General features: G+C 48.3%; 1 protein-coding gene across 1 annotated transcript in view; it reads right to left on the bottom strand.

Annotated features, from left to right (window-relative positions):
• LOC135896544 (putative sodium-dependent multivitamin transporter) overlaps nt 1-20,770 on the bottom strand; it is a 57,256-nt gene that overhangs the window by 18,050 nt on the left and 18,436 nt on the right. The window contains exons 6-11 of the mRNA XM_065424972.2: nt 13,649-13,806; nt 10,257-10,397; nt 8,815-8,944; nt 6,736-6,824; nt 5,067-5,176; nt 3,283-3,350 (exon numbers count right to left, since the gene is read on the bottom strand). Coding sequence (XP_065281044.2) covers nt 3,283-3,350; nt 5,067-5,176; nt 6,736-6,824; nt 8,815-8,944; nt 10,257-10,397; nt 13,649-13,806 — 696 coding nt within the window. The remainder of the gene's footprint in view (nt 1-3,282; nt 3,351-5,066; nt 5,177-6,735; nt 6,825-8,814; nt 8,945-10,256; nt 10,398-13,648; nt 13,807-20,770) is intronic.

Raw genomic sequence — 20,770 nt, 5'->3', positions numbered from 1 at the left:
TGCCTGGGTACAGCTGAAGCTTTCGATAGCATTCTCCCGGCCACCATGTTTGGTAATACGGCATCACTTCCGATTTGTGCCGTAACTCCTGCCGCCGCGACCGATGCCCCTGTAGACGTCTTCGCCCGTTCCGTCTACGCAGAACTCACACCTGCGCAGCACACCGAAATCATCAAGCTCCTCCAGCGTTTTCGTGCCTCATTTGACATTGGCCAACCATCCTTGGGCCGGGCGTCCGCAGTCGTTCACCGTATCGACACCGGCCAACAAACACCATTGCGCCAGCGTCCGTATCGTGTGTCGGCCGCTGAACGCCGTGTCATCGACGAGCACGTTGACGACATGCTGGAGCGTGGCATCATCCAGCCCTCTAACAGTCCCTGGGCATCTCCGGTTGTCCTTGTTAAAAAGAAAGACGGCTCCATTCGGTTCTGCGTCGACTATCGCCGCCTTAACCGAATAACGCGCAAAGATGTATATCCTCTGCCGCGCATCGACGATGCCTTGGACAGTCTGCAGGGCGCGGAATTCTTTTCCTCGCTGGATCTACGCTCCGGGTATTGGCAAGTGCCAATGGCAGAGGCCGATCGCCAAAAGACAGCCTTTGTAACTCCTGATGGGCTATATGAATTTACCGTCATGCCGTTCGGCCTCTGCAACGCGCCTGCCACTTTCGAGCGAATGATGGATAGCATTCTTCGAGGGCTGAAGTGGAAAACGTGCCTGTGTTATTTGGATGACATTGTGGTTTTTTCCACCGACTTTGCGACGCACCTCAGCCGCCTCGAGCAAGTCCTTGCGTGCCTCTCCACTGCAGGACTGCAACTAAATTTGAGGAAATGCCACTTCGGCGCTCGCACGCTTACTATTCTCGGTCATGTAGTTTCCAAAGACGGTATCCTCCCGGACCCCACGAAACTTAGCGCCGTAACCGAGTTCCCCAAACCAACCACCATGAAAGAGCTTCGCAGTTTCATCGGCTTGTGCTCATATTTCCGGCGCTTCATCCGTAACTTTGCCTCTATCATCGCCCCCTTGACGCAGCTTCTCACCGGCAGTTCTGACCTATCAGCCTGGTCCCCGGCATGCGACGACGCATTCCAAGAACTGCGACGCGTTCTCACCTCTCCTCCAGTACTGCGACACTTCGATCCATCTGCACCAACTGAGATCCATACGGACGCTAGCGGTGTCGGGCTCGGCGCTGTTCTTGCACAACGCAAGGATGGCTTCGAAGAGTACGTCGTCGCGTATGCCAGCCGCACCCTTACCAAAGCCGAGGCGAACTACTCGGTTACTGAAAAGGAATGTCTGGCCATCGTTTGGGCAATCGGAAAATTTCGTCCTTATGTGTACGGGCGTCCATTTGACATCGTGACCGACCATCATGCCCTATGCTGGTTATCTTCCTTAAAAGATCCAACTGGTCGGCTCGCCCGCTGGGCATTGCGCCTACAAGAGTACGACATCCGCGTTGTTTATCACTCCGGCCGAAAACATTCAGACGCAGACGCTCTATCCCGCTCACCCCTGCCCTCCGGTCCTGTCGACTCGTCTATTTCCACACATGGAGCCTTCGCCCTCAACATTACCGACATGCCATCAGGGCAGCGCAAGGACCCATGGATCTCTTCGCTTCTTGACTTCCTGTCTAGCCAGTCGCCAGCGCCAATTTCTCGGACGCTCCGTCGTCAAGCAGCGCACTTCATCATTCGGGATAACCTGCTGTACCGCCGCAACTACAATTCGAGCGGTCGCAAGTGGTTGCTTGTTATACCCCGACACCTGCGCCCTGACATCTGCGCCACGTTCCACGACGATCCCCAATGCGGCCACGCTGGTGTCTTAAAGACATACTCTCGCATCCAGCTTCGGTACTACTGGCGCGGTATGTACCGCTTCGTTCGCCACTACGTCCGGTCCTGCCTCATATGCCAACGACGCAAGACGCCATCTAAACATGCCACCGGCCCCTTGCAACCTTTACCATGCCCCGCGCGCGCGTTCGACCGCGTCGGCATTGACCTATACGGTCCGCTTCCCAACACTCCAAGCGGCAACCGCTGGGTTATTGTCGCTATCGACCACCTCACGCGGTACGCCGAAACTTCAGCCCTAGCATCTGCCACAGCAAAAGACGTCGCCAGTTTTCTCCTTCGAAACCTGATTTTACGCCATGGAGCACCTAGAGAATTACTGAGCGACCGCGGTCGCGTTTTTCTCTCCGACGTCATTGCAGCATTGCTAAAGGAGTGTCGCATCATTCACCGCACTACCACGGCATATCATCCTCAAACTAATGGGATGACAGAGCGTTTCAACCGCACCCTTGGCGACATGTTGGCCATGTATGCTTCATCTGACCACTCGAATTGGGATCGCATTCTGCCTTTCGTCACCTACGCTTACAATACCGCCAAGCAAAGCACCACTGGGTTCTCTCCTTTCTTTCTCCTTTACGGACACGAACCTTCATGTACTATGGACACGATTCTGCCTTACCGACCAGATGCTTCGGAGTGCACGACTGTTTCTAGAGCGGCTGCTTACGCCGAAGAATGTCGCCAGCTCGCTCGTTCGTTGACATCCCAGGACCAGTGGCGCCAAAAGCATCGCCATGATTCATCTACTGCGGCTACGTGCTTTGCTCCTGGCTCGCTGGTCTGGTTGTGGGTGCCCTCTACTCCTCCAGGCCTTTCCTCTAAGCTGCTCTCCAAGTACCACGGTCCTTATGGGGTACTGAAAAAAACATCCGCTGTCAACTACCTCATCGAGCCAACGGAAGCGCCTTCCGACCAGCGTCGTCGCGGCCAGGAAATTGTGCACGTCTCCCGGCTCAAGCAGTGCCATGACCCCCCTGTGTTTTCCTGCCCTTAGGTCGCCAGGATGGCTACTCTTTCGGTGGGGAGTGATTGTACTGAAGGCACTTGGCAGTGGGCATGGTGCTAGTGGATGAGAAGAAGACGACGAGGTGTGCTTGCTTCCCCGTTTCGAGATAGGACCGACCTGTTTTAAGCCTACCGCTGCAACCTAGAGCTAGTGCTGCTAGGCGAACACCACCCCCGTTGCAATATAATGAACGTGACATTTGTTTGCCGAGTCGACCAGATATATAGGCAATAGTAAATGGGCAGGAGTTTGAAATGATTCCTGCAATTAGATGTCGAAGCCAAGGTGCATGAAAGTTTTGCTCAGAACTTCCTTCCGCGTATATTGTCCAGGTCATCAGGACATGAAAACGGTCAGTTCCGGCGAGGGGAAGGAGTCTCAATGTTTACTCACCCTCGCAGCCGATCCGATGTAGGGGACCAGCAGTCCCGTGAGGGTCATAATGGTACCGCTTCCGGCCGCTGTGGGAATAAATATACTGCCTCAGGCTCACCTTTCAATCACGTAGGCTTGGGTAGGCCAAATATTATTTCACTAGTTTCTCTGTACGTCATATCTTCGGGTGCTTCATTTCTCTGGGCTCTTCAACACCCTCTTTCCCATTTTAAGTGATCGAGTGATCCTGACAAAATTGACGCTGTAGTCATTCATTATTCTCACGCAAAAAAAAAAAAAATCAAAATGAGTTTCTAAACCTCTCAAATTGAAGAGAATACCGAGTGAATTTGTTTAATTGTCTAATTAAAGAAATAAGAAAGTTTAAAAAAAGTTGACGTATTTGATGCGTTGGCTAGTGGACGGGGATATTGCAAGAAAATGCAATAAAAAAACACATACTTAGTGGAAGCTGTTCGACGATTCTGTCTAAAATACTTTGTCCCCGTTTATTTGGCGGCAAAATAAAATACGTATGCTGAGCGCACGATAATCGTTCGTAGCCTTCTACCTTTTATTCTTTTAGACAAGCTATTCCTGTACGAATCAGTGCTTTGTAGGAAGTTGCGTACATTGAGGAACAACAAGCGCCAAAAATATTTCTAGAAATGTAACAATGTCAGCAATGATAATGACATATTTTGTCGACTTAGTGCCGCCGATAATGTGACCCTCCCTGAAGTTTCACAAATCGTCCTAAATTTGTGAAACTTCACGCTGACGTTATGCTGACGTTGCGCTGACGTTGCGCTGACGTTACGCCTCTGCGCTCTATCTTTCGAGCCTAATGTCTGAATGTATATACCCGGCCTTGTGTTGCACAACAATGTCCTTCCAATAATCTGTGGCTATATTTCACACCATTATGATTGTGAATTATGAAATCTTAAGAACCACATGCTGTTCGCATTAAGTTTTTCGCAGGAGACGAGAAGAAAAAAAAAAGAACTCCATTAATTACCAAAAACTCGTGTTCATTTTCCCACGACTTTTGCCGTTCTATTGTACGTAATGTATAATTCTCACTTGATTTCAAAAACATTAGGACGGAAAGAGTTAACTGTTTCAAACCGCCTAATGTCATTTTAGTCGTTTTGGGTGAAGAGCTAACACCTCGGAAGAAAGAAAATACAAGAGGAGAAGAAGGTGGGTTGTCTCAGAAGTGCAGAAAGATGGGAAAATTGGTGCAGGATTACAAAACGCGCCCACAAGATAAACTAGAAGGACAATACCGTTTCAAAGTATGAAGGTTGTCTCTTCTTCTTCTTGTAAGTGCTTTCTTTTCCTCCGCAAGCGCTGAAAATTTCTCATGTGCCCCCCCTTTTCACTAGCCCAGCTTCCTGTTTTAAGCGCCTGAACGTCGGTCGCACATACGAGGTAAACATACAGGGCAGGGTTCTTATCGTTTAGATTCCGGATTTCGTAGACGTTATTGTGGGCTGTAATACTAGAGGTATAAGAAAGCTCAACTTTACCAATGATGACGAAATTCGGCGCGCATATGAAGTCCAATGCAAAGTATTCTTTGCTGTAGCAGTTCCATAGTTGTTGACCTGCGGGGCCACTGCTCTCGTATCTCGCAAGCAGTGCTGCCAGTTATGCCCCGGCTCTCGACAAGCTGTTCAACGCATATCGAAGTCCACTCAGACACTAACGTCTTTTGGCTTAAAATTATCTTTCCCAGGTGCCTTTCCTTTTATGTAGCTGCCACACAAGAGGCGTGTACCAAATACCGGGCTTACCCAGAGCTGCCATCACAAGACTCGATCTCTTCTCGGGTATCTTGATGTACGGCGACACAATGTCTACATACAGAACGGCCGCATGTGAATTGACGATAGATGATATTGTGCTGGAAAGAAGGAAACAGAAATCGAGAGAAAGAGCTATGAGACAGGAGTTAAACGTTAAAGGTAGCGCAAAAATGGTCAGAAGTCTGTCGTTTGGCGGTAAAGGAAACTTGATCTGGCTTCTGTTTCACCATCTAAGGGTGCCTGCCTCTGTCCCTCACGCGTACAATGATACTCTTTGTGTAAGCACTCAGAAGTAATTTTGGCAAAGGGGAAAAAAATATCGCATTGAAACGGAAACTTTGTCGGGCAATCCAGACAACTCGGGGGCCATTCTGTAAGTGTCCATTTCGTCTGCTACTGAAGTGCCTGGTTAATGGGCCCGGGACTGTCCAGTAAATCGCGCACGTTGACCCTTTGCCAGCCTTTGCGTTTCTTTGTGTCAAACTGGAGAATGAGAGAGCTCTGCGAAGGCCACCGGGGCACATGGCGGCAAATCCTTGGGAACTAACTGTATCACGTCATGAATACAAGCAGACGTTGCAGCTGCTCATGGGTGTCAACCGGATTTCGTCGCTGGCTCGTAGTCGCTATCAATGGCGGCATTGTTTACTTTGTAGCGCCCGCGTCGGCTCGGATGCGAAGGGGCGCTCACAGCGAGCCTAAAAAAAAAGAATAAAGATGGGCAGTAGGCGAGCGCTCAGTTATCAGTTCGGCGCTCTAGGAGTCGGCTCTTTCTTTCTTTTTGCATTCAGCAGTGATGACCTAGGACTAGAACATGACCGACCCTAGAGCAAGAATTCTCCGGATTCAAGTGCGTCAAGCTCATGCCTTCCCGTTCTCTCAGATGTGCGCGAATTGCGACTGCCTCCGTTTTGTACGCAGAGCCGCCGAGTCTGGTTCCTCAAGGCCCGAAACGCCGACCGAAGGCGGTTAACGAGCCCACCTACGTCCTGGCTCAGCCTGTGCGTGAAAACTAGTTTTACGAGCTCGCGCCTTGTTTCAGTAGACATGCCGCGTTGCTGTGGAACTTTAGTTGCTTCTCGGCTCAGTCCTGGTTAACCTCCCTACCGTTCCTTTATCATTTGCTCTCTCTTAGTTGCTTCTCCGCTCTTAACGAAGCACCACTCATAGCGAAGTTAACTCGCTGTTTCGCTGGCTTGGCTATCACGAAAGCTTCGCCTCTCTCTGACACCATTTTGTAAACTTTTAACGTGTCGACGTACGCTAATTTGCCGTTACGACTTTTCCTGCTTCCGCCTTTGGCCCCTAAAAACGCATGATGACGCATTTGGGTAATGAAGAGCTCATGACAGTGCCGCACGCGAACCAAACGTAACAGCGAGTGCAGCTGTGGAAATGTGGGGCTGCCGCATTGCGTTGTGCAGCTGGTACTGTACAGCTGGTACTGTACAGCTGGTACTGTACAGCTGGTACTGTACAGCTGGAATAGGCACTGTACAGCTGGTACTGCGCAGCGGGTACTGTACAGCTGGTACTGTACAGTTGGAATAGGTACTGTACAGCTGGTACTGTACAGCTGGTACTGTACAGCTGGAATAGGTACTGTACAGCTGGATTACGCTAGGATCTTGCTGCCGCTGTTGTCAAGGTTTATTACCTTATGGAAGCACTGATGACGCCAGCCAGGAAGAGGCCCCTAATTCCTATCAGTGCGCTTGCACTCGTGTTGATGTAGTAAGGGACAATCTGAAAAAAAAAAGAAAACGCACGTAGTCATTTCTTTTGCAGGGCGCCGTGATCGTATTTCCGTTCAGAGCAAAATCTTTTTTTTTCTGTCTGAAAAGCCATCATGCATTAAGAGTGCGCATATAGCCATTGTATGTAGAGGTTGAAAACAAATAAAATAATAATTGTGCATTAGGACGATGCAGCAAGTGACTGCTATGTTGAAATATCTGCCGGAAGCATTCTCTTCGCGAATTTGTCTGACCGAGTTTGCAGAAAGAGGGGTGTCACAAAGGGGATTTCCACACGACTGCTTTGTCATAATCAGGGACACTGTGCTTTTTCGAGCACCATCGGCTTACCGCGAGTCACTGCAACAAGCGAAGTGGTTGTGGCATACCTGAATTTTTTTTTCATCATATCTCTCCTCGCAATCATGCACCCGGTTTATAGTATAACCTGCTGCCTCGCCTGTTTGTTTATTTTTTCGTCGCACGTACACAACATGGCTTAGTATAAGCTAAAGGGGGCCCTGAACCACTTTTTATCCAAGTCGAGAAATGAATGTGAAGTTAAACTAGACTGTTTCAGAAATACTTTGCCGCAAAAAGTACTTCACTGCGTTCAGAAGAAACGGAGTTAATGACAATCAGACGTGCCGTTCGCGGTGCCTTCGCTCCTTCTTCAATGATTTGCACACCGAAGGCTACGGCGGAGAGGGGTGTGCCCGCAACGCTCCGCCCACTGAAACGTCACCATGGCGCGCAGTTCAAATTTGATTTTGGACGTTCACGTAGACGCCACTATTTCAGATTCGGGCGCCTACGATGGCGCCAAGCGTGGTTCTCCTCGGGGACCGGCAATGCACTCGGGCGCGCGCTTTGAAGCGCTATCAGCAGCTCAATGCGAAGCGATGTCTGCCGAGGCGTCTAACAAGAAGCGGCCAGGAGGGAGGGCACTCTGGCAAGCGTGCGCATGTTCAGAACTTTTGAGGCGGGAGCTCTAGCTCGGGCCCAACTCCGATGCCGACCCGTTCGGATACATGCAAAACGCTGAAATGCTTTTCCGAGATGGCCACTGGGCTCATTTGAATGAAATTTGTTCCATGTGCGAGATAAATTGTAGTTACTGTTGCAAACGGAACTTCGATTTATGGCCTGAATTTCTTAAGAGAAACTTTCGAAAACCGGTAACGCTGAAAAAAAGAATATACAAGCACAATGTTTACAGATTGTATCTCTCCACCTAGAACAGAGATCGCAGTTCTGTAAACTGCATCCATTAGATCGTTCAAAGTGGACAAACTTGATATGTCAGTTTATGTCTTACGTGAATTTGTCACATTGTCTACAAGGGTTTTGCAAAAGTGCTACTCGCATATTTGTGATAAATTTGAGAGCCACGTGTAATACAACAATTTTGTCCGCTTTAGGTGTGCTATAAGGTCTAATTTACACAGTTGTTATATCATTATATCCTTTTTCATTACTGAGTTACCGAGTTGTAAGCCCTATAGTTTCGTATTTCGAAAACTTGCAATGTTGAAAATTTTTACTGAAACGTTGACGGCCGAAATCGAAAATGAACTGCCAGCAGTCGCTAGATATTAATGTTTTCTTTTAAATGCAACAAACCTCATAACATTCGGTGCGGTAGTTTCCGAGAAGAATAATTTCTCCTTTCCCATGCATTTAGACAGGAGGCCCCGAGCTAAAGCCTCCTCTTAAGTTTCGCGTGGCCACAGGCTAGTTGAGTGCTAAAACGAGTCGAAATTAGCGAGACCCGACGGCTAGTGCACCAATTAGCAGGGTGGCCAACGCTTAATTCCAATGCGGGTGGCCGCGGTTTGCGTGAGACTGCAAAATTTGGCTGATATGTTCACGGCAGCATATGCCATCCGCCACACTGTGTGTGTTTTTTTTTATGAGGCCCGAGGGATATACTTCTCAGGGCCCCTTTAATTTTTTTTTCAGTAAGCAGTTGCAGCAACAGCAGTGGCCGTTTCTCTCACCTGATCGTAGCGGGGAATGGCTCCGGTGAGCAGCGGGTCGCAGTCTCTGAACCAGAAGACTATGGCCAGCGCCGTTACTCCGTTGAGAGCGTAGAAGAAGGAGAGAATGCCGATGCAGCAGAATGCTACTCTGAAAGAAAGACGAAGCGCGATACGGCAGCATGACGTTGCACCATCTGTGAACTGCAGACAGCATGCGTTACAGCGCCAGCTCCAATCCTAAAGCTCTCTCTTTATCATCCGTTATAGCCGGACAGCCCAATGTGTGGCTTTCTAATATCTAATGTGTTCAATATAAATGTTGGCGGGCACTTACTGTTGGAAACAGTTCTAGCCTTAATATGTATCTGTGATTACGGTTTCTGGGCCCATAGCCACAAAGAGCTCGCATGATAGAATTTTTTCCTAAATAAGAACGTCACACTTCTGAGGCTCGACATATTATATCACCGAAGCCATTAGCAGAGATTTACGAATGAGAAGCTTTGTGAATTCGGTGCCTGTTAGTCCGTCCTCTTTTTTTTTCTTTCGCTTTATTCCTTAAAATAGCATATCCGACCAACTATAGCACGCTAAATATTTCCGCACCCTTGTGGGTGTATAAGGGGTGCTTGTCTGCCGCATAGGTAACACCATGATTCCCAATTAAGGTCTAAGATTTAATCGTTGGGTGGCGAGAAATCAAGCTTTACATTTTTGTTAATTTCTCGCGCCAAGTAAACGCAGCGGCAGCTGCGGTAGACGATACGAAAATTGCATGAAATAGACTTTAATTGCTATCTCTGTCGCTGTCAGTAATAGCTATCGCTGTCGAAACTCCAGTGTCTGACATTCTGGCGCGCGTCAGGTAATCCGAATGCATATACACAATTTTCGATGATGGCTTTCCTCGTCGCAGGTGTAGCTCGAACTCGCTAGCGGTTGGAACAAAATGTTTATAGCCTCAAATAAAAGTATAGGCGTCAGCCGTGCAACAAATGAGCTCCCTTAAGGGCTTAAAAAAAATTAGACCGAAGCTCAAAATTTATCCCGACACCTATGCCACTAGTTCCTGCAGGCACTGCAATGACAACGCTAGCCTAGACCATATGCTCTGGCGTTGCCCCTCGTTACGAGGCACAGAAGAAATCGACGAGAACAAGTGGCTCTCCGCTATCAAGAGCCCCGATGCCGGGGCGCAACTATGGGCTGTCCAGAGGGCCCACGATGCGGCGGTTGGGCAAGGCCTGACTGTCCCAACGTGGGGGCTGCCCGCAGCGCGCTGAGTCGCGTACCTCAGGACCTTATTAAAGTTTTGCATCCATCCATCCAACCGAAGCTCAAGCTAGTGTTCGGCTAAGAGCTCAGCCATTGCGCCCGCTTCCATTCGTCCCCGAATGTTCTGTAGGAATGCTGTAGACATACTAGTTGGTCCGGCACATGAACCTGGGTACACTGCTTACGCTTTGGCGTCGCGCATTGACTTTGCCGCCAGGAAGCGCTGGGTGATCATTTGGTCCAGGCCGAGCCTGACGAGGTGCAAGGGCATGGCACCGATGGCGGCGGCCCACACGGTCTCGTCGGTCGTGATGTCCGATTTGGTCCTGCAAATAAAAAAAAAAGATGGGAAAGCGTGGGGCTTGTTACACTTCTGACCAGCGTTGAAGACTTGTCACTGTGACTGCTAATGAGACAGCTTCGAGCCCAAGGAATAGAGCGCATGTGCAACGTGTCTCTGCGACTTGACTTGCCGTCGTGTCGACAAAGAAAGCTTGCAAAAGAAAAACAGGAAGAGAAGGGTTACTCCTTTACTTCAGCGTTGGCATGATTGAAGCTATAAGAACGAACAAAGGTAACGCACATTAAAGGAGGAAAAAAGCGGGACTTCGTTTTTCTTGTGCGGCAAGCGACTTTCCTATCGGGTTGCTCAGCGGCCATTTAGTTTGGGCAGCAAAGTACTGCTGCCATTGTTCTCGACTCCGATGGAGTCTTCTAAGAGCTGTCCTAATAACGCATAAATCGTATGTAAATCGTGCGACATGTTCTCGACGCATACGTCAACCGGTACCTCCGAAAACATCTGCGTGTTAGTGAGAGAACGCTTATTGATAACTGGAGAAGTCAGCCGAGCGAAAGGCTTTGAATGCTACTACAGGTTTAGCTTAGGATAAGGATCAAAGGAACGTTATAAAGAAACGCACACGCCTGTGTTCGCACCGAAACCCGGAAATGTAGGCGACGGTGTTATCGCTGTGCACCGCTGGAGTAACGGGGGCCCGAGAACAACGCGACAGGAACGCGGCGCGTAGCTTAACTAACGCGTGACGCTTTATTCCCAATACCTCGTCATAATAAGCATTGATAACGGTTTCAAAACAAAGGAGGAAAAGGAGGAGTAATACAAATGAAAATAACAAAGAAAGGTGCAAGTCAGTACAGATGGCGTAGATGTGCAAGAGAGCAAGTATCTGAAGCGACAGCATTACTTGGCGCATTGTGCGACCCTGGCGTCATCAGAAAGCCGTGGCAGGAAAATGGCTCACAAATTACGTTATCTTCCATCTAAAGAAAAAATGGCCACGTTGAGGATTCGATCCTTTGCCCCACCGTCACTGCCGCCGCTCCGCATCCCATCCTGTCATCTCTTCCCTGCTTTCTTGCCACCAAATTCTCTAAAGGTCGCTTGCTTGTATCGACCGCTGGCCTGTTGGTGCCTCCATCCACTTTGAGTCCCAGCGCTTCTTGAAGCTGTAGCTAACTCGGGGGTCTCCCTGGGTGAATGGCTTCGCATTCCTCAGAGATGGACTCAGTTGTCTCCGGATTTTCGCTGCAGCAGACGGGTGCCCCATTCTGTCGCGAAGACTTGCTCCGGTATATTCTTGTCCGTAGGCAATCAGCTCGGTCCTCAAATACCAAGGCGCTGCCTTTTGGGCTATCGTACATATTCTACATTCGACGTGTTATTCATATTTTCCTCCCCACGATACAGCAGTGCGCACACTGTTTGACAATATTGTCAAAACATCGACTGATAGCTTAGAAAGGGCGGTAACTATATATATTTTTTGCGGAAAACCATATTATAGTTTTTTTTTTTGCTCCTGTAAGGCCAGTTTTGGAATTTCCGTAACGTTTCTGCATTTATGCTGTCGCAGATGAGTTCAAAAATGAGGGACAAACAAAGTTATGGGGCTCTATAATGTCCTATTACACGGGCTAGGAAACACGTGGTAGTGCAGCGTGCCGGATTAATTTAGACTGCTTGAGCGTTCGTCAATGTGCAACCCAAGCACGTTGCGAGCGTTTTTAATCTTGCATTCGTTATTTTTATTTTACCTGCAGCATAACAGAAACGCGGGTGCTGCGGTCGCGTATTGAACCCGCGCCCTCGTTCTCGTGCCAGCAGGAGGCCACGGCAAACGCGGCACTAGCGGATGACGTTGGTGCGGAGACGTGCGCATGCGCACACCACTGAAGAACGGTCGCGCATGCTTCGTAGCTGCATCTAATTGTGTTTTATTCTCTACTTACAACACGCCATTTGTTCGAGTACATTACAGCTGTTTCCGTTATTGGGAACACTGCTTGGGGTTTCAATATACCTACATATATATCATCAGCCTGGTCACGCCCACTGCAGGGCAAAGGCCTCTTCCGTACTTCTCCAACTACCCCGGTCATGTACTAATTGTGGCCATGTTGTCCCTGCGAACTTCTTAATCTCATTCGCCCACCTAACTTTCTGCCGCCCTCTGCTACGCTTCCCTTCCCCTGGAATCCATTCCGTAACTCTTAATGACCATCGGTTATCTTCCCTCCTCATTACGTGTCCTGCCCATGCCCATTTCTTTTTCTTGATTTAAACTAAGATATCATGAACTCGCGTTTGTTCCCTCACCCAATCAGCCCTTTTCTTATCCCTTAACGTTACACCCATCATTCTTCTTTCCATAGCTCGTTGCGTCGTCCTCAATTTAAGTAGAACCCTTTTCGTAAGCCTCCAGGTTTCTGCTCCGTGCGTGAGTACTGGTATGACACAGCTGTTATAAACTTTTCTCTTGAGGGATAATGGCAATCTGCTGTTCATGATCTGAGAATGCCTGCCAAACGCACCCCAGCCCATTCTTATTCTTCTGATTAGTCAAGTATATATATATACATATATATATATATATATATATATATATATATATATATATATATATATATATATATATATATATATATATATATATATATATATATATATATATATATATGTATATATATATATATATATATATATGCGCTGTACTGTTTCCTGCTCTCCCGTCGCTCGCTGAGGTGACAACAGTTTTTTTTTCTAGGATTGTATCCAAGGGACACCAACGGCATATCTATATGCGGGGACGTACTTGAGTTTGACTTTATTTGCAGCAACCGCGATCAAATGGCAACGCTGCGGGTGACAAGGAAAAAAAAAGAGAAGCTATTTAGGACAGCTTCAGGAGATCCTAGCTGCCGCAAGATGGGGCGGTACGCGGAGGGATAGGTGAAGAGCGCAATAAAATACGACAGCACACACTGTGTGTTCAAGAACACACACACACACACACACACACACACACACACACACACACACACACACACACACACACACACACACACACACACACGCACACGCACACGCACACGCACACACACACAGAGAGAGAGAGAGAGAGAGAGAAACATAAACTTCAAATCAGACATGAGCTCGTAACAGAGCCATCCACGGTCCCAATATTCCCGTGAGGGTCCGCTATAGAAAGCTTCGTTTTAAAAAAAACGGGGACAAGAACGAACAAACAAACAAACAAACAAACAAAAAGCTTACTCCCAGAAGTAGAAGGTAGTGTTGAATTCCGTCAAGGGTCGCATGGGAACCTCGCTGTGGAGGGAGTCGTACACGATCTTGCCGATGATGATGAGTGGCGAGGCGGTCATGATGACTCCCTGCACGCAGTCGGCCCACACGACACTCCGGAGGCCTCCCTGCGGCGTCGAAATTAACTCATTTACGAGCATCGAGCGACGCTCTTTGTTCCTTGCGCAACACTTCCGGTTCATCTCCTGAGACGACCGGTGGAGGAAATTCAAAATAAATCAGAAAAAGAAAATTGCAATAAATAGTGCAGTGCGAAAGTCATGCGTTTCATTGTGGATACGATACGAGAGCATAATTTCCGTCGCAAGTTGAGTTAATAAAGTGTCTGGAATAATTAGAATCAATTAGAAATCACTGAGACGACCGGGGACGAAGTTCAATATAAGTAAAGAAATAGAAAAAAAAGGTACAGTAGACAATTCATGGGTTTCATTCCAGATATGATATCAGACTATAAGTTGAATTACAAGTTGAGTTACCGAAGTGTCTAGAATAATTAGAATTAAGTATAAATCACTGATTACCGCACACCAAAGCGCCGAATCGTAGATTTCAGAGAGCGGCCACGTGAGTAGGACTGCGGCTAAATTCCTGAAAACCCGGAAGCAGAAAGCGGAAGTAATGACGTCATTAATGACGTCACACGCGAGAAGGTGGCCTGCTAGTTAACCGGCTAAATAGAGGAAAGCACTCGCCTCCGAGTACGGTTTGTGCGTTGCGTTCCCGTAAAGTTAACCTAAAGATCACCGACGCCGAGGTGCGAGTGCCACTAACAGACACTTAAGTCAAAGATTAGCGTTGCCTGCTATTTCTTTTTTTTTTATTGTGGGTGTTTAATCCCCTGACACTGCACAGTGAAGGAACCCGTGGGGAAGGGCTCCATTGCAACTTTAACCACCTGGGGTGCTTTAACGTGCACACAGTGGACTGTTCGCGATCGTTCTCGCATGCTGTTTCTTTTTTATACAATAAACAACATACTGATGTATGATATTGACATGTTTTTGCACACTGCTTTTGATATGATAAAATATGCTGCAACAAATAACGCTGCGCATTTAAACGTCAGAGAAGTCGAAGTTTAACGCCCATGGAGCGCTATTCTTAAAAGAATAAAACGTATTCTCCTAATCGATTAGTGCAAGGTGTGAAGCATCGGTTTTTGCTTCGGCTCTTTACCAGGATTGTTGTTGTCTTCTCGTCTCCTTTCATTTGCGATAAATCTCGAACTGAAAAAAAAATGACGTGCTGCTAAGCATGGAATGAGCGGTAACCTCTAAGGACTATGTTTTGGATATCTATTTATTCTGCAATACCCCTAAAAGCCTTCAGATGAGGCTACAGAGGTGGCTGTGGAGGGGTGGGGGCGGGGTGTGGCCGGGGGTGTCAGAACTGACACAACTAATCACAGTGATACAATTAGTGGCCTTAACTAATCTACAATATCTTGAACACAACACATATGTAACAAAGTAAATAAAAATATTACGAGCTGTCACTGGAAATTTGAGATTAATTGAACAATACAATTACACTTCGGAGATATTTACCGACTACAGAGGAAGAAATGAGTAGCTATGATAGGAAGGAAAACGCGAATGAATCCAAATAATTTGTTCCATTTGGGAGTGATTCCTTAGTTGTGTCAATATTCATTATGTTTTAAAAGCTGTCGGTAAAAAAAAATGTAAATAATCGATTTCACTCTCACAGCGTCTGGCTGACAGTGCTCACATGGCGCATGCGCACACAGTAAAACTCACGCGTTGCGCTGCCAAGCTGGAGGTCGCGGGTGCGATCTCTGTCACGACAATTGCAGTTCCGTGGGTGCGAAATGCAAAAACGGCTCGTGTACGGAAATTAAATAAATTAAATTATAGGGTTTTACGTGCCAAAACCACTTTCTGATTATGAGGCACGCCGTAGTGGAGGACTCCGGAAATTTCGACCACCTGGGGTTCTTTAACGTGCACCTAAATCTAAGTACACGGGTGTTTTCGCATTTCGCCCCCATCGAAATGCGGCCACCGTGGCCGGGATTCGATCCCGCGACCTCGTGCTCAGCAGCCTAACACCATAGCCACTGAGCAACCACGGCGGGTCACCGAAATTTTGTAACATCTCGATGAGGGCTAGTTCGTTCACGTTTGTAACTGAGGTTGAACCGCGCCAATAAAACGAGGACACAAAGAAAAAAAACGAAGGAATAAAACCAGCACACGAAGAATCAGCGCTTGTGTGTGGTACTTGTTTCTTCGTGTCCTTGTTTGGTTCGCGCAGTTCAACCGCAGGCGTAAGTTTAGGTGCACGTTAAAAAAAAAGAAAACTACAGGTGGTCGAAATTATCTTGTAGTCTCTGACTAAGTCGTGCCTCGAAATCATATGGTGGTTTAGGCACGTAAAACGCCGCAATTTAAGGAAAACAGAAAAAGAAAAGAAGCGCTCAAGCGTTGAACTCGCTGATAAAACTAAACGAAACCGTCAACATTACGTTCGAACTATATACCCGACGTAGTAACACACCTAAAAAAGCCCCGCCCACGTAGCATTGCCGTCTCTTCGACAAAAAGTCATCGTCGGCTGTGGTTTCGAGCAAACGTAGGGAGGCTCTCTAACGTGGGACGTATTAGTCACCAAGAGAGACTTTTAGCGTGTCCGCCATTCCGGCAAACCGAAGCGGTTTGGGCGGATTACCGGATGGTCGTGGGCGTAAACATGAGTGGCCAGATTGGTGGCGCCAGCTGGTGGTGCGAAGCTCAACCACCTAAACACATAGCCAGTTACTATATTATTCTTAGCTGGGGTGTAAGTTTTCGACAGCGGCGTAACTGTGAACACAATTACGCCGCTGCCAAAAATTTGCACCAGCAGCGAAGCAGAATAAAGTAGGTTACTACAATTTTAGCTCTGTGTTTGTCTGATTGAGCTCTGCAACACCAGGCGGCTGCACCGCTCCGGCCGCACGCCCCCGACCATCCGGCAATCCGCCCAAACCGCCCCGTTTTGCCGGAATAGCGGATGCGCTAAAAGCCTCTAATAACGCAATCGCACTTGAGCGCTAAAGCACACGGTTGGAGATGTAGTCCAGTGCGGCGTTCTTTTGTTCCAGTGACAACAGTATAGCGCAAGATTCCTCTCCACACTTTTCCAAAACGTTTAATCTAAACTACGAATGTTTCTCGGTGATACGAAACCGCTGGGCAAAACATTAAATTATGGCGTTTTGCGTTTTACCCGCATATACCGCACCTCATATAGCAAGGCGTGAAATATAGATATACCTACATTTATGAGAAAATTTTCGCTCACGGACTACTTCGCCTACGCCTACGCCGACATCGGATTTTCTGCGACGCGGGGCCCTTAACGCTGTCGCGTTAACACGAATTACCGGCGAGGACAAACCCGCAAAGAAGTTTGTGTCCCCTCTAATGATGTATGCGCAGGGTAACATTTATTATATCCATCTGGGTCACAGCGTTTCGCAGCGAACTGGGGGCTCTGATGCAGGCCAAGGCGGATGTGAAGTCCCTGGCAAACTCCATCAACGCAGCTTCATCGATTACCTTCACTCCATTGGCTTTCTGTCGCAACTCTGGATTTTATGCGGACTGTTACATCGCATAAAAAAAAAGCAGCAGCGAAGTCAAGACGACTCATATATTCGGACAAAGAGCGAAGGCGAAATGAAGATATCAAGTGTCTTCTCTGCCTTTTTCTTTTCTTTTTTTTTCTGCCCTCCTCTTGCACAGTAGCATGTCGGCGAACGCCTATACGCCGGCAATCCTCCCTGCTTTTAAATGAAGAGATCCCTATGTTTCTCTCTCTGCTTTGCCGTCTCCTCTTTGGTCGACTCCGAGAACTCCTTCGTCGCCGTAAACGGTCGTGAAAATCGACTCAGTGTAAACGTGCCTCTCTCTCTCTCTCTCCCACGGGCTGCTGACCTCCGCTAGACCGAGGAGGCCTCGTTCCTCTTCTTTTATTCCCCTCGCCCCTTTCCTGTTGCAGTGCTGTTGAGATGTCCTCACTACAAGAGACAGTTGCGGCGCTGCATTTTTCAATTTTCTTCTAAAGGTCACACAAGACTCGCGGTACGCTAGCAGGTTGTTTTAGTGGTCGTATCTATTTGATATTTTTTTCTTTTCCTTGACACAGATGCAAACCCGCCGTGGTTGCTCAGTGTCTATGGTGTTAGGCTGCTGAGCACGAGGTCGCGGGATCGAATCCCGGCCACGGCGGCCGCATTTCCATGGGGGCGAAATGCGAAAACACCCGTGTACTTATATTTAGGTGCACGTTAAAGAACCCCAGGTGGTCAAAATTTCCGGAGTCCCCCACTACGGCGTGCCTCATAATCAGAAAGTGGTTTTGGCACGTAAAACCCCATATATTATTATTATTGACACAGATGCACATTTGGCGTTGTTTATACCTTGGAGAACCGCCGGCGAGCCGCGCAAATGCTTCACGTCGATCGCTTTTCTTAGGAAGCGTTCGGGGTGTCAGAGCTTCCTAGAGCCACGAATACTTTGTTTAGCGCAAAACGACACACAAAAGAAAGACGACAGGACTTGTGTGTGTGTCTTGTGTGTGTCGTTTTGCGCTTAAAGAAGGTATTCACGGATTCGCACCAACTGGCCCGCCAACGCATTGTGCTGAGCTTCCAGAGCACCGTCTGTATTCCATCCGTACTCCGTGCTCCCCGTTCGCCCTTATCACGCGCCCTCTCTCACTGTTTACCCTCGTCGTCCGGTATGCGACAGCTCGTCCTGCTAGAGAGTCAGCGACTGGCCTCGCATCTCTTTCGTCGTTGGCGGAGAGAATAAACTTTATTATTATTTTTTTTAAATAAGCTTTATTTCGTTGGCAGGGTTCTCGTTTTGTGGTCTTCGTCGTCGGTTCTCCCCGCTTGCTCTTTCCCCACTTTTAATTGGTGGCTATGCCGAATGCGATTGCAGCTCTTGCCCCGGTGAAGCGAAGGCTAGGGTTTTCGTGGGGCGTCCCGCGCGAAGGGCACTTTTTTACGCTTGGACATTCTGTTCGCGTTTGGGACACACCGTGACCTTCGGCCGATTCTTGTCCGCGGACTCTTGCGACCGCGTTTTTAAAAATTTTGTTTTCTCTTTCTCAGTCGCGGATGTTATCTGAAGGATACCTCTGCTGCAGACGCGTAGAAGGAAGACGCGTTCTCAGAGCGACAGCCCTGAGGCTACGAGTAACTGCGTCACTACGTGCGCTTTAGCGTTTTCGCTGAGTCATCGTTCTACGCGGCCGACCAAAGCGAGGACGTCAGTTAGCCAGAATCACGTGAAGCCAGCAGGTTGCGGAACGAAGGAAAGCGCGTAAGGCATTATCATTTGCATTTTTTAAAATGAAATTGTAGAAATGATAAGCTAAAGGGAAATGAAAGTGGAGGAAAAAAACAACTTGCCGTCAGTGGGAGTCGAATCCACAACCTCCGGATTACGCACGCGGCAAGTTGTGTTTTTCCTGCGCTTTCAATTCCTTTGAGCTTATCATCTCCACACTTCATTTAGAAACTACAAATGCGTTGGCGCATGCCTTCCTTGGCTTCGTTATCTGTTGGCTTCGGCACGTATATACGCGGGCGTGTGCGCTAATGCGTGAATAATTAATAAGGGCGTGGCGGTTCGCAACCTTAGTATACGCACAGATTGCGAGAAAAGTGCGAGAGGCCGAGAGCGGCAGCCCTTTATCAACTGCGTAATACGGCTACGGGCGTAAATACGGGAGCGTAAGCTGTTCGGAAAGGCGTTTGCAAGCGCGTCAAGTCTATTCCTGGGCCCAGTCCGAGTTGCCGAGCAAACCAGGAAACCCTCACGCTCGTGGCTACACCCTTCTCTATAGCTTGGTGTCGTCAGCCTTTGAAAGGCAGCATGCCGCCGCCCGCTAAATGTTGGGCTAAACATTCCTCTAAATTTAGCGAGTTAGGTGGTACGAATTTGCCTGTATACTGACACGTGCACTTATCTTTATCGGGCGACCACGTTTCGCCGCCGAACAGATGTTATCGCACAGCGCGGGACGCGCCTGCATGTATCCGAAGTTTCTGGAAAGTTATCGATGCTTCTATCCGCTGTCTGTTGTCGCCGAACCTTGTATTATCTGATTTCATCGCGTGACGCGAATGGCGTAGAACTTTGTGGAAGGCACGCGGGTCCGAACGATTAGACTGGAACATTCTACGACTGCTGTATAAAAGCCGACGCGCTTGACCCGCAGATCAGATTTTCGACGATCGCCGACTGTGTTCGCCGCTATCGTTGCGCTTTAAGTGTAGCCTGTTTTGTGGGCACAGGTTCGCCCAATAAAAGCTAGTTTTGTCTTTCACAGTACTGCTACTGTGTTCTTTAACGTCACTACCACGTGACAATACTTATAAAGCACACGGGTGTTTTCGCATTTCGCCCCCATTGAAATGCGGCCGCCGCGGCCGGGATTCGATCCCGCGCCCTCGTGCTCAGCAGCCCAACACCATAGCCCCTATACAACCACGGCGGATTGTTATTACTCCATTACAAACTTGACTACAGCGCGTACATAGACAAAAGGAGCGAAAGAACGTCGACGACAAGCGCTGTCTCACGAACAACTGGTATTTGAGATTAGAGAACTAATTGATACCTTAATGGAGAAAGGACACCACGTGTCATTTCAGTGGCTTCCAAGTCACTGCGGCGTCGTAGGGAACGAGCACGCCGATAACGCTGCTCGGTCGGCTCTTCTTCAAGGGGATGAAGAGGAGCCGATACCGTTATCAAGGACAGATGCCGCTAGAAAACTTCGAATGCTCAGAGTCTCCTCAACACCTTCTTTGTGTCTGTCCTCGCTATAATTTACTGAGACAACCACTCGCAATCGCGATAGCGCGCTTTGACCGAAGACCTCTCACAGAGGAACTTATTTTAAAATGCCTCCATCACAAGGGCCATCTCAGCAGAGGGCGACGAGGGCACGGTTGCGGTTTTTTGAGGGCGACAGAATCGGACAAGCGGCTGTAGCCTGAACAGACGTTGATAGTGCTACAAGTGTTACTGCGCTGTGCGGTGA

The sequence above is a fragment of the Dermacentor albipictus genome, chromosome 9 (assembly GCF_038994185.2).
Source record: "Dermacentor albipictus isolate Rhodes 1998 colony chromosome 9, USDA_Dalb.pri_finalv2, whole genome shotgun sequence".
Taxonomy (NCBI): domain Eukaryota; kingdom Metazoa; phylum Arthropoda; class Arachnida; order Ixodida; family Ixodidae; genus Dermacentor; species Dermacentor albipictus.
Note: the sequence above shows the minus strand (reverse complement) of the source record. Positions and strands in the feature narration are given on the sequence as shown.